The sequence below is a fragment of the Oculina patagonica genome, chromosome 12 (assembly GCF_052425735.1).
Source record: "Oculina patagonica isolate OP01 chromosome 12, crgOcupat, whole genome shotgun sequence".
NCBI lineage: Eukaryota > Metazoa > Cnidaria > Anthozoa > Scleractinia > Oculinidae > Oculina > Oculina patagonica.
In genome coordinates, this window is record NC_135769.1 from 27,181,070 (window position 1) to 27,199,155 (window position 18,086).

The 18,086-nt window shown below is 40.9% G+C and overlaps 2 protein-coding genes across 2 annotated transcripts in view; both read right to left on the bottom strand.

Annotated features, from left to right (window-relative positions):
* Positions 1-510: 510 nt before the first annotated feature.
* LOC144631990 (cytosolic Fe-S cluster assembly factor NUBP2 homolog) lies at positions 511-7,778 on the bottom strand. Its single transcript, XM_078490577.1, has 9 exons — positions 7,724-7,778; positions 7,220-7,356; positions 6,668-6,756; positions 6,282-6,391; positions 5,802-5,873; positions 5,376-5,458; positions 4,646-4,756; positions 3,071-3,140; positions 511-1,858 (listed from the first exon to the last, which is right to left on the bottom strand). The coding sequence occupies exons 1-9, from the start codon at positions 7,731-7,733 to the stop codon at positions 1,722-1,724; spliced, it is 819 nt and encodes a 272-aa protein (XP_078346703.1). The 5' UTR covers positions 7,734-7,778; the 3' UTR covers positions 511-1,721.
* A 1,758-nt stretch (positions 7,779-9,536) lies between these two features.
* LOC144632795 (uncharacterized) overlaps positions 9,537-18,086 on the bottom strand; it is a 28,207-nt gene continuing 19,657 nt past the window's right edge. Inside the window, exons 16-22 of the mRNA XM_078491525.1 lie at positions 17,843-17,978; positions 15,359-15,876; positions 13,440-14,474; positions 12,352-12,967; positions 11,469-11,741; positions 10,570-10,829; positions 9,537-10,029 (exon numbers count right to left, since the gene is read on the bottom strand). Of these exons, the coding sequence (XP_078347651.1) occupies positions 9,904-10,029; positions 10,570-10,829; positions 11,469-11,741; positions 12,352-12,967; positions 13,440-14,474; positions 15,359-15,876; positions 17,843-17,978 (2,964 nt within the window). The 3' untranslated portion in view covers positions 9,537-9,903. The remainder of the gene's footprint in view (positions 10,030-10,569; positions 10,830-11,468; positions 11,742-12,351; positions 12,968-13,439; positions 14,475-15,358; positions 15,877-17,842; positions 17,979-18,086) is intronic.

Here is an 18,086-nt window from a genome sequence, read left to right on the forward strand (position 1 = left end):
GAAGTCTCGTAATCTTGTACCTTGCAAGGAGGACAATGCTTGCAGTTCTATCCCCGTTGCAAGTCCAAGTCAAAATTGTTTCACGTACGATTACAAACGCGTGAAGTGACATTGCGCGTGACATTATTACGTGACAGTCACGCCCACAGTACTCGCTGCACAGTACAAAAGTGGATTTCTGGCAAAAAAAATATATCAAATTGTAGTTTTTTACAGAATACGATCACAATTTTTTTCAAGTCTCCCTTTAGATTTGACTAAAACTGACAGTATAAAATGGTGAGTACTTTACCGTTTTAGACAGCTGTAATAAATTTATATTAAACTCTCTTGGTAAATCCTAAACCCTACTTTGATTTTACATTGTTACATCTCTTTTATTTAAAGTAATCAAAAGATGTTCATGTTACCCCCTTCACCTCCTCATTCCCAGTTTCCTTCTTCCACTCTCCATCCAACCATCCATTGATGCAATTCTACTACTCACATAGTAAGTTGCAGACAGACAGCTTTAGCGCCACAACTTATATTTATTTCTATTCCATCATACAGTTATTGCCCATTTAATTTAGTCAAGGCAAAAATATGATTTGTAAATAACTCACTCAAGAAAGACCTTACTTACATTTAATTTCAACGCACATTCACATGATATATGCAACTGCAAAACAAGTTTGGTCTATGACCTCTTTAGATGTTTGCCTTGTAAGAAATTGAATCTGGGGCTACTTCTTGTAACCATGTATGGAAAATATACCTCAATATCAAGTCCCAAACTTTTGTTATTTATTTTATTTTTTATTTATATTTATGTTTTATTTATTACCTCTAATAACTAAAGATTTTGATAAACATTTTAAGGGATAGATGAGCAATAAAATTATATAACATTTTGAATTAACGTTTAATTTTAAAAATGATGACATGGATTTATTGAAGTGTATATACTTTTATTGCTCATCTTTACTTAAAATATTTATTTTTTTTATGATTATCATTGTTTCTGTTGGTTATTTCATTGTTGTCCTCATTTGGAACCTGGTATCGAGGTTTACTTTTCATGCATGATTACATGAGGTCACCCCAGATTCAAATCTATTACAGCAACCACTGGAGAGATCACAGATGAAACTGGTCTTGTAGTCGCATATTCTACATAAATGTGTGTTTTAAGTAAATGCCAGTGAGATCTTTTCAAATTGAGATGCTGCTAAGTAATACCTTCTTGGTTTTGACAAGCAGAATATATTATAACTGCTTTAAAATATTTCTTATTTTAAAAAATTTCCGTGGACATACTTCTCACCAAACAAGTTTTTCTTCCACCAACTAATTAGAAGCTTTGACATCCAAATTTGTTTATTAACCTACACAGCTTACAAATGTTTCTAATTTGTTTCCAGAGTAAAACTTCTCCAGTCTCTATTCTTAAACCCTTTTAGTCCTAAACTCAAAATATCAATTTTCCTTACTAACTCCCATACACATCTTTGTAGATGTTGGTTTTGAGAATTTGGTGCTGCATCAAGACAATATCTAATATTTGATGATTGTCTTTGTTCTCACCACTTGACTGATGGTCAATGGACTGACACTGTCAGGAGAAACCAGTTCTTGATCTCTTGAACTTCTCATTTGTGCTTGTCAGTAGAGACAGGGCTCTTAGCTGCTGGATGGACACAGTATATTCAACTGACTATTTGTTTCTTCAGTCATTGTTCTCAACTGCTTTCCATATCTAACAGTTTGGATGTGATTACATTAACTGCATCTAGTGTTGGTGAGTTGGGAAACAAGTCAATAAACGCCTGGCCCTCTTCCAGGGATTTTGTTAAACTGGGATCCAGTGGAATTGAACCTACAAATAAAAAAGACAAAAATAAATAAAAATCAGCAAGCAAAAGATACCTAGGACTCGCCTTTCTCTGTGGAATTTAACTGACTGATATGTCAAATTGAGCCCATCATATCAGAAGGAATAATTTTCCGTAATTTAGGAAGACCCTCAGCCTAGTTCACCAACAATCTGTTCTCCCTAGTTCACAAGAATGATGGAGCAAGATTTTTGTTGGCATTCCCAAGGCAGTGCAGTTCTTCTGTCGCTGTTTTTCTTTTCTTTAACAAAGATATTCTATTAAATGCAGAAGTCGGAGACAGGATGTAGAATGGTTTGTCCATGAGTAAAGGAGTTGGAAAAGTTATGGGAAGTGGGAACATAGCGAGTGGAAAGTGAGATTCCCAAGGTGGCAGGAACCAGGAGAAATAGGAAAAACTTTTTGCACTGTCAGTGTTTTTGCAAGAGAAAAAGCACAAACTAGAAACAGGAACTGCTAAGGATTGGGTGGAAACCAGGGACAAAAGATATCAAAGTTGGAAGTTCAGAACCCATGTACCACCTTAACTTGACCAAGACATCAAAAGAAATCCAACTATGAACAACAAATGATTGGCAGCTGTCAAGTCACTGTCATAACTCAGATTCTTCTGGGAGATCTCAAGTTTACCAATGTCCCCTTCCCCTTTCAATGCAACACAAATATGCAACCATTTTGCCTTGTAGTTTCACACTGACTGCCACATTTCAACAAACTAACTATTAAGTACAGTAATGATTTGATTTAGCGCCTGGGGCGCTTATTTACTTTTGGCACCTCAAGGGAGGGCACTTATTCCAGACAGTGTGCTTATTTAATTTTTTGAGAAACAACCAAATGTTCAAAATGAAACTTTAATAGCAGAAACTGTAACAGTAACAAATTGTTGAAAGTTCAGTTACTTTTAAAATAAATGTTCATTTTAGCAGTAAATATATACATGTACGGTACCGGTGAATGTTCATGAGTTTATCTATTTAACGTCTATGACTTCAGTAGGGGCGAATATCCACATAAAGCGCTTATTAGAATAGGGACGCTTATAAGAATGGAGGGGTTTATTAGAATGGGGGAGCTCATTGGAATAGGGGCGCTTATTGACAAAAACACATTCGAAGGGGGGGGGGGCTTAATCGGAAGGTGGCGCTGATTGGAAGGAGACCGCTAAATCTTATCATTACGGTACTAGCTTTTACCTAAAAATGGAACATCACAGCTCTTTGCTAAGGCTTCGCCTCCTCCTTTTGAAAACACATTTGTGCATTCCTAAAGAAAAGTAAAATACATATACTAGTAATACGTGACTCGCAGGGCCTCGCGAAGCTCTGGGTTGGGGAGGGGGGTGGGGGGGGGGGGGTGTTATAAATAAGGAGTGGATTATTTGAAGTTGAACATTAATTGAATTGTACATATTCAATTTTCCACAGTAGGCAGGAAGATATATTTGTTAGAAATTTTATTTCAACAGGCATGGCCGCGACACCCTCGTTCCCAGGGTCTACTCCGCTTTAAAGATGGTGGCTTTTTCTGGTTCGTAAAGAGGTATAAAGCGTTGGGAAGCGCAGGCTATTTTCAAAATCATAGACAAATTATTGGATAATCGCATTTTGGACATTTATTTGATGGCGTAAAAAAAAAAAGAAGAACGAACGGCAGGAGGATTCGAAGCCTCGGCCCGCGCGCCCCTGATGGCGATGAAAGGTTTATAGCCTGAATAGGCGTTGAGGGAGTATTATGTGGAAATTAATGTTATTTTAATCCGAAAAGAAAAACGATAAAAATAAAAGGCTCATGATTCAAACCCACAAAAAAAAAGAAAACAAAAAGTAAAAAAAAACCCCTAGCCGGATTCGAACCCCCGACCTCAGGTCCGAAGATCTGATTTCAAGTTCGACGCCTTACCATTAGGCCACCAGCGCGCGGCGGCCGTGTGACGTCATTTCCGCCACACACCAAGCTCACAAATATATATAGAAATATATATGACCGTAAACTCCACACGAGATTTCATCCCGCCTGATCCCTTTGAGGGACAAAATTATACACCCCGCTACGCTCGGCCTTCGGCCTCGCTTCGCGAGGAATTATTGCACGATGATAGCTACTGGTACTATAAAGACTGACCTTAACAGTCAAATCGACAGCAAATTGTGTCCCCGTTAAACCTCACTACAATGGCCACTTAACTGGCAGTTGTAAAGAGGTGGTTTTTTCAGGGAGGATTCAATAGGGTAAAGGTGAAGGTAAAGCCTGCTTTTGAGCCAAGTGGCTAATCAGGCTGGGAGCTTATCCTGGCTTCAGTAGCATTAAGCGGCTACCAGTAGGAGTATTTATACTCCCCCCTGATGGGATGCTAGTCCCAGCAGTAATTTGCTGGTACCCATTTATACATCTTGGTGGAGAGAGGCACAATGAGGGTCAAGTGTCTTGCCTAAGAACAACCGCAGGGGGGCTCAAACCTGGGCCGCTTGATCCGGAGTCCAGCGCACTAACTATTAGGTCCCTGTGCCTCCCACAATGTGTCTGGATTATACATCACACCCAACTGGCAAATGACCCAGGCATGTGAAAACATCCAGACCTAATTATTCCTCAAATGTGTGGTCACTACAGGTATTGATAAACTGGTAGCTTATGAGGATTCAATAAGAGTAAAGTGAAATGGATCGGCACATGGTCAGGACAACCTGACTGGAAGGCTGTTATGGAGAGTTGGCATCAGTGAAAATGCACATCGGTATGAAACTTTGATATTACATAAAAGAACTTACACTGCAATGAGGACAGACAAATCCACTCATATTCTCCACCACTCCCAAGATTGGGATTTTAGTTTTCTGGCAGAATGTAAGTTCTCTTCTAACGTCATCCACTGCTACACCCTAAACAAAAACAACAACAGGAATAATTCATGTTACTCAAGAGTATTGAACAAATGGCTGAGTATTACTTAGCAAAATTTTGGTTGATTTTTAGAAAAGATTTAGTAGCCTGTATCAATAATTTATCAATGATAACAATTATTGCAAGTTAATGACTGTATTCAGCTTGTCATGAGCATGGGTCAAATTGTTCAAGAAATTCTGATTCCTTGACAGGAATTGAACCCAAGTCCTACTCCACACCAGTCAAGAGTTCTAATCATTGAGCTACAGAAGCCGCAGAGAACCATTTGTTTGAAGAAGAAATTACAAGACAATGTTAGCCCTTAAAATTTTTTGGAATACCATTTAGAGAAAGGAAGTTTGCAAGTTAATTTTGCAATTTGTTCTTTTGATTGTCACAAATACCCAGTAATCATTATCAATTCTTTTTGCCTGACTTTTACAGGGACTATCTAGATGCATGGTCAAGTTCTTGTTATGACAAATGCAGATTCAGCTTTTTTTCCCAGTGTAACTTGTAGATTGGTGCAGTTCTTAAAGAACCAAGTCTAACAACCTAACATGTTACTTCTGTATATTACTAGTGCCTTAATATTTATGATATTAATATGTATACCTGAGGAGTAGTAACAAGAATTGCTCCATCTGGGTTGTAATGTCGCAGATTTTCCACTACTGTTATGTGTTCATCAGATGTCCCTAGAATTGAATGAAATAGATCTAAGAATAATATGTATATTATATCATACGACTGCTATCTGCCCTGGACAGAATTCTTTTCCATTACAGATAACATCCAGCTTTTTTTTTTCATGGTATCCCCAACATTTTGCAGCTATTCATTTTTACTTAAATGGGTAAAAAGATGGACATAATACAATGGCCTCTGGCCAGGACTTGAGTCTAGCACACCAACCACTGGGACACCACACCTCTCACATGAGTAGATTAAAGGGGCCTTAAAATTACATTGATATTTTGTTTATTTTTTTTTTTTTTTTTTTTAAAAAAAAAAAAAAAAAATATATTATCACCGCCATACCTGGTGGTGTGTCAATGATCAGGTAATCCAGGTCACCCCAGCATACATCTGATAAAAATTGCTTGATCATTGCTACCAAAAAATAACAAATTATTTGTTACATATATAGAAAAGTTTTCAGGAACACCAAAATGTTTGCAACGCACTGTAGCATTTTTAAAAGCACATTGCAGAAGTTTCGGCCCACTGAAACAAAATTCGCTTTGAGGTTTTTTAATCATTGCTGAAATATCTTTTCATATTAAATTTTATTCATTTCTATTCAAAGCCCAGAAAAGCCAATTGAAAATATGTTTCCAAAAGCATCTGCATTTAACTGGACATAATATAGACACAAAAATAACATTTACTTACTACCAACAAAGCTCAATTCTGGCCAGTTGCAGCATCTCTAATGTGGAACTAGCTTTGACTAAACTTGCCTTGAATGCATAAGGTGAGGCAAAAAGATATAATAAACAGCATATAGGGAATAAATACCATTTTTCTTAGGTCCTCTCCACACCACAGCATCGTCTCTGCTATTCAATAAGAAACCTATTGACATAACAGCAAGTCGCTGATCCTTGTCTGTGTAGACTGGAACCCAGCTAAGAAAATGATCAGCAAAAATGTAGCATTAGAAAATACAAACTCTGTAAAGAATATAGGCAAGCTCTGACATTAATGAGAGTACATTAAATAAGTAACATTTTTTGGCCACTTTTAATAAACTGGGAAGTCAAAAACATCGAAAGGTTATTATGGGGACAGGAGTGATCCATGACAGCAGGAGGAGCAGAAATACTCCTAGTCAATTTGTTATAGCAAGATACAAAAGTATGATGGCTTCAATAGAAGATCTATCCTTTTGTTTTATGACTCACCCAGCAGAACACTGGTGTATGTCTTTTCCCTCCACATTCATCATTCTTGGAATACTTGGCCCACACAAGTCAACATCCAGTATGCCAACCTGGACAATCAAAGAAAACACAATGATTAACAATTAACAACAGATCTAAGTCAGTCTGCTCTAACAATATATTCTTGAAGACACCTGATTTCACAACTTTTATTGAAAGCAAATACCACTATTCCTCTTGGTACGTCCTGTTCCTTTGATGAATGTATACATTTGAAGGATAAAAAAAGAAATTAGTAGGGGAGGGGCAGGGCACCCATTGAGACTTTCCCTAGATACCCTAGATCCAACAAGGGTCAAGATGATGATGATGGGATGATGATGATGATTAAATTTAAGATCTACAAGGAAGGAAACCCTTGGCTATGACCAGTGTTTCTTTCAAATCACACATCATGTGATCATTTCCCTCCTCCACTACTGTAAAAATTTCGATGACAAGCCCCAGGCCCTTCTCCCTCAAAACAAGCCCCATAAATGTGAAACACAGAGAACAACCAACATTTTAGCTTACCTTTCTTCCCTTGTTGTAGAGAGTCCATGCAATCTGCGTCGCAACAGTACTTTTGCCAACTCCTCCTTTACCGGACAGGACTAGAATCACGTGCCTGATGGATTTTAACACTTCCTCTAGTGTCTGTTCCGACTTACCTTAAAATTAAATTATAAAACTATCCACGTTTTGTACCTTTGTGAGAATTAAAAGTGAGTGTCCGTTCTGTAAATGCTTGCTTAAGAGGAATTCGACTGTACTAATTTCTGCTATGTCAAAAATCGTACTATTCACAAGTTTTTAGTCTTCAGGCAAAAGGGAAGTGATGTGACAGGGCAAATTTGCCAGCTGGATTCCATAGAGAAAACAAAGATTTTGTTAAGGAAACTAAAACGAAAGGATGAATATTTCAACCTGGTGTTATTTTCAAAAAAAGTGGGTTAACAAACTGTATGTGAAAAGTTCAAAAAGCAAAGTTTTTATCCCCTAATTCGTGGACCGTCGTAACTTACCGTCCGCCATGATCGTCCGCCATCTTGAATTGCTGGTCAGCTATTGTACTGTCGGCTCAAGAGACCAAACCTCGTCTCCAGTGTCTTTCCAACAATGCATTTGTTTCCCTGTTGTTGCCCCCCACTCGGGTCAGTATTGCGTTGAGCGAGACTGTCCTGAAGAAGTCTAAATATCTCTCGCAGAGTCACTGTATGGTATTATTCAAAGCAAAGGTAAGTTAATCATTTCAATCATTCGTGCGTCTTCCCTTGATACAAAGCAGCACTTTGCTATACTACGCGCAGTGTAGGCTTTTGTACATTATGCTAGCATTTTTTCGAGCAATTTAGTGAGGCAAAAGCATTGAGCACTATTCGAGCATTTTAGTGGCATTTTCCCTAGCCTAGTGCCCCATCTTTCTTTTCATCTTTTTAGCCATTGGCAAAGTGGCCTGGGGACAACTTTGGCGACTTTGCTTGCTTGTAAAATCGCTTCGATGCGAAAAAAACGGTACGAAAACTCGCTAAAAAAAGATGTAAATGAAGAAAAAAATCATTCCAGCAAGGCTAAAACAACTCTTGAAAGTTAAAAGGAATCTAATTTTTTTAAATTATACACACGTTTTGTTACATTAAGCCAGAAGGTCGTAAAACAGGCTGTCGAAAATCTCCATTAAACGGCCGCCTGACTATGAAAGGTGGATGGACATTGTCCTTATTTTGTTTTTATTTTCTATTTTAATATGTTTATTTTCATTTTTCTGGTGGATCAGGGGGGGGGGGGTGGCTAGCCACCCAATCCACCCCCCTGGATCCGCCCCCTGGGTTCGTAGCCGAAGGAGAAACTTGGTGTAAAGTGCTACAAGGAGCCAGCGACTTTCTTCTGTGTTATCCAGCGGTCATTTAAATCTGATTCGGAAATGGAGCCATTTACAATTTCAGGACCCATCGTTTCCCGACGATCTTTTTAAAACAACGCCATTTATGACACAAGTTGCATAAAAATAATTTTTAATACTTGACAAAAAGGTCTATCTACAATGTAGAATGTCATGTTACTCAGTGGAAGATCACACAATGTATTCAATCTTAATGTATGCACGATTTACTGCACCATTAATTAACTCTCACGTCCTATTCTCGGAAATCGACGAATTTTGCCGACTGCACCGTTCGGGAGGGCGTCGTAAAGACGAAGATATTATCTTTCCGACCATCCCGGTTCGTCCATCGATCTTTTTACGACTGCTCCGTCATTCAAGTTTCGTTATCCTTCGATTTCCGAGAATAAGACGGTCCGGAACTTCTTAATTTATAATTATTAAATCCCGCAAAAACTATTTTTTTTTTACTTAAAATACGATACTCTATAATATTTCGGACATCTGGAAATATCAAAATGTAAATCTGGCGTATGAGTGGACGAGTTGAGTTCGATGGACGCCTGTAACGCCTGGGTTATTTTAGTTACCTTGTAATTTTAATTAACTATCTATATAAATTTATTGTTCACGAAAATTTGCCCACGCGGAACAAACTATATGCAGTCTGATAAGTTTAATATCAAAGCCTCGGTCGCCTTAAACCAGCGGTCGAGAAACGAGAACACCGGTCAAGGGTTCAAGGTTACAAAGTCAATATAGGGAATGATATATGTGTCATAAACATTAACAAGAACGCTGAAAATTGGCAAAGGATATCATAGATTGACGAGAATTAAAGTATCTACTTAATATCCGATCTGAGATATATGTAAATAGTATCTATGAGCTAGGATGTGTACTAATTCGTTTTATCTTTCTACAAACCCCACCCCACCCTCCCTACCCTATTACTAGATCGAGGATCTCCAGTGTTCTTGAACAAGTTCCCTCTATATAGTTTCAGAAGAATGAATTCCTTACAAGCTGCGAAAATAACTTCTACAAGCCTGTGCACAGTTTTTAGTTCCACAATGCCCAGGCTACAATCGTCACTTTTGAAGCGACGATCCTCCATTTAAAAGTGGATGGTTGAGTTAAAATCCAAATGGCCGCAAGGTTGACTTCCATCTATTTTGACTCCATTTGAGTATATCTACAAATGGGCCATAAGACAACAACAATTACATCCACAATCTTCACGGGAAGTGCACAAGTTTCTTGATCGATGTAAAGTAGAAAATGACCAAGCCTTTATGTTTGTTAGGGCTCAGTGTAGATATTCTAGAAAACGTTAACGCGCCCGAAGTTTGAGTTGAGCAATATAACTACACATCTTTAATGTCGGCCCCAGTTTCATGCGAGTGAACTGCATCAGGGAGTCACGTGATAAGAGCATCAGTGCTTGGCCGTCAATTTCCTGTCGAGAACAAATCAAATGCGTTCAGTGTTGTTCAAGGTGTTGTGCGATGCCACTTCAAAATAATTTAAGTAATAAAAATGCAATAATTGTGCGTATGATGATCAACAGATCACAAATGCAGGAGCGAAGGAAAAAGGGATCAAAGTGTTTCTGTATCTTTGCTTCCCCATCACAAGATAGAATTGAGTAATCCTTGGCAAGAAGGATCTTTCGGCAAAGGGAATGGCCTTCAAGCGTTAACAGACTAACAGCGATGGCCATGCGAGACCTCGAGTAAACATACAAACATGCTTTCCTATTTTTTAAAAAAAAAACACTGAATGTAAAGCAGCGAAATTCAAGGTTTTCGTAGCATCTCTTGTAATTCTAATGATCCTCTTGTGTAGCAGTTGCTAATGGTTTGAGGGCTAGGTGCATCGTTCCTGTTGTTTTATTATTGTTCTCTTGAAGGATAGCAAGCCATCATGCAAGATTTTGCAAGAGATGCTACCTGACCCAAGTTCAAAGACGGGACAACTAAAAGTTGCATATATTTACCTGATCCAAGAATATACTAGCATAATTAATGCAGTCCGTCGAGCGCACGTATCTCACCACCTGTTCCACTGACCACGTGACAGGGTTGGCGGGAAGGTCAGGTGACCGGCCATTCACACAGCCCGGAAGTGACGTGTTGGTACCGACATCGACACATGATGGCTTGGGGCGTATGGGTCGATGCCCCATGGGGGAGTAGGGTGTCTTTGATGTCGGGGAGGGGTAAGGCGAGTATCTTGAGGCGGAATGAGAGGGATGACCTGGTATGAAAACAAACGTTTTAGTTCATAACACGCTTTTTACAGCATTGCACGTTAAAAAAAATAACTTACACACTGAAAAGATCAAGGGAACACGTATTACCCTTAAAATAAATCTCTTCGACCCATGTAATTCAGTAGACTGTCCACAGCCTCTCGATTTTTCAACGCAAAAAAGCAGACGAAGTTAGCGCGAAGCTCGAGTGCGCGGGGGTGGGGGGCGGGAAGCGAGGGAAGGAAAAATAGAGACCCCTCTATTTTTTTCGCTCGACGCCCCCCCACCCTCTTGCTTTTTCCGTTTTGCGCTGGCGTCCAGTTCTCTCGCCGTTCTCACCGCGCGCTCATCGATCGAAAAACACGAAAAAATAGAGGGCTGTGGACATTCTAGTAATTCAGTGACTTAACTTACTTTACGTATTTTAACTACTTTTCGGCGGTCAGGATTTACCATGTCTCATCATTTACTTATTATATGACAGAGGATGATTCTAACGTTCAATTTTAACGATAGCACTTGATTGTTTGAACAAATTTTTCAAGTTATTTTTTTTTCACCGGCCGTACACACGTCCGGGAAACCTGAAAGTTGCCGCTCAGATAAAAGCTTACTGCTTACTGCATTTCATTTTGTCGTCCTACCTCGTGCATCCGTCCCAGAGCTCATGCGCATCATTTTAGAACCCTTGGGGGAGGTGATACGTTTATCGCCAGCCATTCCTGGTCCGTGGTGTGCATGCACACGCTGCATAGTTCGCGGGGAAACTGGGGGCGACCGACCCATAGGCGAAGTTGAACTGGAGGGAGCCTTGGTCCCAGCGTCTCGCATTATAGGCATACCAGGAATCATGGGAATTTGTGATGGCCCGGCCAGGCCTGGGGACTTGAGTTTCGGTGATGTCACTTCATTAGAATCTGAGGACAAAAAGATATGTTACTTCCTTGACATCTCAAGAAACCATTCTCACAAGCAATTAGTATTTAAGGTTGGACCACACATGGTGTGTAGCAGCGACAAAATCGTTTTCCGTAAACACGAGAGACATGTAGCGGGCATGTGCAGCGTAGGCGTGTAGCAGCCTGGGTAAAATTCACACAGCATGCACTTTACACAATACAACGTAGCGACACATTCCTCTCGCGTATGTCTTTATCTATGATTAGAGAGATTTTAAAAGCTCCAGGTTCTAACGGCAAACGTCAGAAAGCTGCTGATTCTGTTTACTTCTTCTTTAATTATTGAATAAATCAATCAGGGAAAAAAAACGTGTTAGCGGCAAAATGCAAATGTCGGGCGAAAGTTGGTTTTTCCTGTTTGCGGAAAAACAAACGTGAAGTTTAATCTCTCTGTTGGTACTAATATCTCCTGGAGTTTGCATTAGTCACATGTTCATACTCAGCGTTGCAAACAGAAATGGAGATGTGAGGATGGCTCGCTGACCTACCCTGACTACTACTTGTCACAACTGTTGCTGATAACAGTGCTGGTTTCTTGGGCAAAAAGCGGTAAGAAAAAAAATAGTACCTTTCTTCATCCGTCCTTTCCTTTTCTTCACCACCGGTTTCACTCTTCTTCTCTCTTCAGTTTCATCCCAGTCTGGATCACTGTTAGAGAAGCTCTCTGTTTTGAACCGAAACCCTATGCCCTTGGGTGGTCGGCCTCGCTTCGGCCTTTCTTCCGAAGGCGACTTTTGAAGATCGTCGAGTTCGACCTCCTCCTCCATCGGCGCGACTTCGGAAGTGCTCGGCGCGCCTTCGTCCTCCTTTCGACGGTATTTTGATTTGATGTATGTCAAGCGTCCTCGTTTACGCCGCCTCTTTTTCAACCACCACAGGTTTCTCTTCGGAGGTGATTCGGATTTCTCTTCGTTGCCTTCGTCTCCGTCTTCTTCGTTCTCTTCTGCCATCTTTCTTTCTTCTTCCTTCATGTTCAGCTCTTCGTTCATCTTGGCGTCTTTGTCGGTCGCATTCGTCAGAGCCTGTAAATGTTCGATGGAAGTTTTGGGTTGGATCGGAGTTGGTGAGATGTGAGATTTCGTCACCGATGCAGAGTCCACGAAGGTGACGGCGGGGGGATTGGATCCTACACTTCGCTGTACAGTCCCTGAGACTGTAGGAACTGTGAAACGCAATTTGAAGCTCTGCAAAAAAAAAAAACCGAAACATGAATTGTCACCAAAATTCACTCAATGAACTCGACGTATTTTTTGCGCACACTTGTCTCCAACACGAGAATCCGTTTTATGTATGCCCCATGGGATAAAACAGCCCCTCAACTACGGTAAATGCATTTTATCTCACGGATCAGCTATTTTTGTCTCTCAGGCTTTTGACACAACTGCTCGAAATCTATACAGCCTCTGAATGAACTTTTTCTCTCCCACTTACTAATACAACGCTATGATTCGTAGCAGTGACTAACTTCGCTTTAGACCTGAAGACATTTGCACCGTAATATAAACATAGTATTTGGCGAACCCTTTTAACTTTAACCTCAACCTGGGTGACTCTGGAAACAGTTTTCTGTTTCGTTTGTTTCTCAAAGAAAACGTTCTGACGTGAATTCAAATCTTACACAAATGCGTGGCAAAGCCTTGATCGTAAGTCTCTTACCTGTTGGTGGGAAGACATTCGCACTGGATTACCTCCCTGGGGACGCATGGGAGGAGGATGTCGTGCATATCCACTTCCCAGGGGTGTTCTAACACCGGAAAATCTCAGAGGAGCACTTCGAGGAGGCATACCAGGGTTCATCGATCGAGGGATTCCTTGGTAGTTTGGCATAATAGGCCTTTGTGACATGGACGCGGACCCAGACTGCATGACTCCTCTATCTCCTGCACCAGACTGAAGAGATCCGCCTGGAATCCCAGAGGAGCTACTAAGAGGAGGCGGGGCATTGCCTTGAGGGTGGTGGTTTACAACCCCACCCCTAACTGCTATGGGGCTGTAGGACGGAGGGTGGGAATGCAGTCCTGGACGCTGCTGTGACATGGAGCTGCTGTTCGTCTGAGCTTGGACGTACATCCCCTGTGCCCTTACTCCTTGAGGTACCACGCGAGCATTGGGGACTAGCGGAGGAGGGGGAGGGGGCGTTCCACCACCAGGTTTGATTGGAGCTCCAGAGGACGTCCCAGGGGGATTCGGGTGAACTCCGGGATGACGAATCACTCCCCCGGGGTTTCCACCTAATACTTGTCGAGGAAACACCGGTGGACTGGTCGCCGGTCTGTACCCAGTGCCCATGGGCAGCTGTCCACCGGGAGCTGTGCCAAACGAGGGCCTGGAAACAGGAGGCACGTGCACAGAACCGGAAGAGAAAGGCGGCGGCCCTGAAACACTGCTGGCCGTTTGTACCGCGGACACGGCGTGAATGGGAAGTTGATTTGGTGGGTCGACCGCCATGTTGGTAGTTGTAGTCACGTGACTGCTGCTGGCCTCGGTCGCTATCTTGGTCAGCGGTGGAGGGATGCAGTTGGATATGGTGACATTGGGCGGGGCGCGTCCAAATGTGATGGTGGTTCCAGAGCTGGTGGCACTTGTTGCGAATCTTTGGTTTGATATGTTGGTGACAATGCGACTCGAGCCGTCAGATAACGATACGATGTTAATGTTAGGTCCACCGGACGGATTGTGAGCTTGTACTCCCTGAAGATGGCAAAAAAAAAAATGAGAATCCCTTTAATACTCAGACTACTTATCTTGATCTTGTAGTAAATTTCTTCACTATTTATCACCGAGTTTAAAATCTACCATCTTTATTATTCTCTACACATTTGATGATTTTGACATTGCTGATCCTAGCAGTATGCAGGACGCGTGTCACATATCAACCTAGTAAATGGCCCAGCTCACAACGAGTCTCTCGTAGCTCAGTTGGTTAGAGCGCCCAACCGGTATCTGGGAGGCCATGGGTTCGATTCCCGTCGGGGACTCAGATTTTTTCTTTGTCCCACGCTCGTGTCATGTTGAACAATTTTTTCACTACTTATCTCTTGGTTCTCGATAAAAGCGCGGCCGCTGGCTCGCTAGAAAGGCCTGGGTCAAGATCTGGCCAGTGTACTCATGTTTGCTTTTGGCGAAGACTCTACTTTTTATTTACGACAACGTGATAAAATCAAGATCGCCAATACAACGATCCGCAAAGTCAATCACATAATGTTTCAAAGTCCATTTTGAAAATGTATTTTATGTTTTGAACCACAAGGGACCGTGAGGAACGGAAGATTGTTACTACAACTGGACAAATTAACCTCCAGCCCGAAGCCAAATCCAGGATAACTGAAATCTAATTAAATTCTTCCAACCAGTACCGTATGGAATACACAGAGACCGCCAAGACCGTTAATAGCATATACTTAAGTGTATTTTAATTTTAGTCCTACGTTTTATACATGAGCCTCTGGCTCGGACATTGAGGGAGACCTCGTCCCACGTATGGACAATAAAATTGCATTGTATTGTAAGAGGAATTTGTATCTTAGTCAGTACTGTCTTGTGTGAAACATAATGAGTAAAGACACAATATTTACCTCTTTCATGACTGGTTTTCCTCCAGGTAAAGCGTTAATTGGCACAGGGGACCGGTGGGGGTGAGCCATGGGAAGTTTTCCCTGGGGTGCGAGCATTGGTACGGTTTTTACTGAGGTGGGTGGACGAGGTACTGTTACATTAGCAGGAACCTGGAATGCCACGTTTCCAACGGTGGCCGGCGGCGTAGAAACCCCAGAGGAAACTCCCTGGGGGATCACTATGGGAGTCCCAGGGGTTTGAGTGACGACGGTACCATTCTGAACGGGAGCAATGGTTGCTGCTGTTGTCGACGACGAAATCTTTTGCCCCTGAACCACACTGAAGGACGCCCCTACAATAGGTATACCGTTTTCCACCAGGGGTCTGGTAACAACGCTGTTTGGGTCGCCCGGAAGTAGGTATTCCGACTTCCGTTTCCGACCTCGCTTCTTTTTCTCGACTCCAAGATGCTTGACTTCAAAGTATTCACGAGAGCGTTTGGCTTTGAGCCCCTTCGGACCTTGAAGATTCCCTTGATCTGAAACACAAAAGCAGTTAAATCAGACAGTTAGAAACACGTCCATGAATTGTCACCAACGTTCGACACTTAACAAAACGATTCAAATTACTTATAGCACATGGCAGCATTTCTGTCAATACATGACGTTCAGACACTCGACATCGCAGTCCTCAGTTTTTTGACAGCGTTTTTCATCATAGACTGATTCACCATTTGAATTAGATGCCCGGAGATCTAGCTTAATTCAAAGTTGTAAAATATGATATCATCGTCACGGCGTCATGAATATTTAACGAGAATTCTTTATCAAGATCAGCAGGTACCGGGTGCCAAATGATTCAGTTTCTCTGTTGGAAATTTTCGTTCTAATTAAAAACTACATTTTCCAGCTGTTATTAAAAAGAGCGAAAAACTGCCAATCAGAAAACAAAATTATATATCGTTTCCCTTTTACTTAAAAACCTTTTCGGCAGATAATTTGTTAAATGGAGTAAGAGATTGTTTATTTACATTTATTTTTTTTTTCAAAGTGGACGAAATAAACGTCACCTCGTTTTTCTTTTGTTTGACTCAAAAAGTTAAAGTATTTTCGTTTGGATTCCAATCGTGATAGATTTTTTTTGGCAAGAAGCAAAGTAAAGTTAATCTTTGAACAAGGCGCACAAGCGAAAAGCTGTTAGAGTAGGCTAACAGACTAATGGACTGCAACATTGTTGTTAATTATATTGCTGGTATAAATTTCCATTCAAGAAACTATCCAATTATTTCTCAAATTTAACAGCCTGGTCCCGTGCAAAAAATAATTAAAACGAAAAACGTCCACGATTAAAGAAATAATTGAATTAAAAAACATTTCGAACTGAAAAACGGCTTTGTCTGATTTGGCAGTCAGTCTTCGGAATTTTTAACTTGAACCAAATATTTTCCATGTTGGACAGTACATGTTTCATTAGTATTTACATGTACCATTCAAACGTTTTAAAACAAGTATAAACACGATAAAACTACGCTGAAATGGTTAGCAAATATAATGATCTTTTCTCTGGATAAGTCACACAAATCACATCGCAAATAAATGTAGAAACCCGAAAATACATCAGTGTACTCGCCTCAACATTCTACGGCGAAGTAAATGCTCTGTTTAGTAGAAAACGGGACAAAGGGACACGCAAAAGTGTCCGTTTTATCCGGGTGTCCGTATTAGGAGGGCTCTCAAAATAAACGTCACGAACACATGTTCCATCCCGATCCATCGACATAAACTGTACATGGTAAGTTCAAAATGAAGAAACCTAACGCTCATTCAAATAGTCAAATGTCTCGCAATGTCTACAAGGATCAAACACCGCAAGAAAAAAAAAATAATTTTGTCAAATAAAAATGCCACGCTATTGTGCTACTGTGTTACTAATAAAATCGCCATCTAACCTGTAGAAAGTTTTAATTTTCTAACAGGCCGGATACAATTAGCAGATAATCGTGATAAATGTAAAATACACAGTGCGTAGATAACCAGTGTCCGAAAAGCTAGGTTAACTCTAAAAAAAGCGCGTTACAGAAGTGTCCGTTGTCCGTATAACCAGTGTCAGTATAAAGTTAAATGTAAGAGGGTTAATTGAAGGGAAAATATACGAGCTTTTTGTCGGGACAAATAAAAAACTGGCAACAACTGCGTAGCGTCTTGAGGTAATGAAATGACAAAATTAAAGTTGTTATTGACGCTAGAAGATTCGGTAAATTTTACCGACGTTTTACAATGCTGCCTTCATCAGGGTGAGCAAAAACTTAAAAAATAAAAAAAACCCGTTCGTTATTTGCAGTCGTATGCAAACAATACAAATGCTGTTCGCGCGCGCCTTGATGTGCAAGCGCGCGTGAAGCTTGAACATAAAAAAACTGTCCGTCATAAGCGGGTGTCAGTGAAGTGGGCTTCTACTGAACCACATTTTGTTGCTACATTAACATGAAGTACTACTGCACCTACCATCAGCTTGGCACTGATCAGGACATGGTGTTGGTACGGGCTTTAAGCTCAAGAAGAACTCGCAACAGATGAGTCGCCTGCAAAATCTCTTAAGGTAGCGCTCCAACTTCGGTCGCGAATCCACTCGCGAGATCGCCTGTTGATAGGATTTACACACGCGTGAAAACAGAATAAGGCTCCTCAAAAAGTTATTCAACATTTAAATTGGCTTAAATTGCCCCGAATTGTTTGACTCAGACATTTG

Bases quoted from the DNA above. Each gene is read 5' to 3' on its own strand.
- LOC144631990 (XM_078490577.1), bottom strand. The intron at 6,392-6,667 runs GTGAGTCATAAA...TCATTTTCTTAG, and splicing joins ATACACCAGTGTTCTGCTGG to CTGGGTTCCAGTCTACACAG. The intron at 5,459-5,801 runs GTATGGCGGTGA...ATTCAATTCTAG, and splicing joins GATCATTGACACACCACCAG to GGACATCTGATGAACACATA.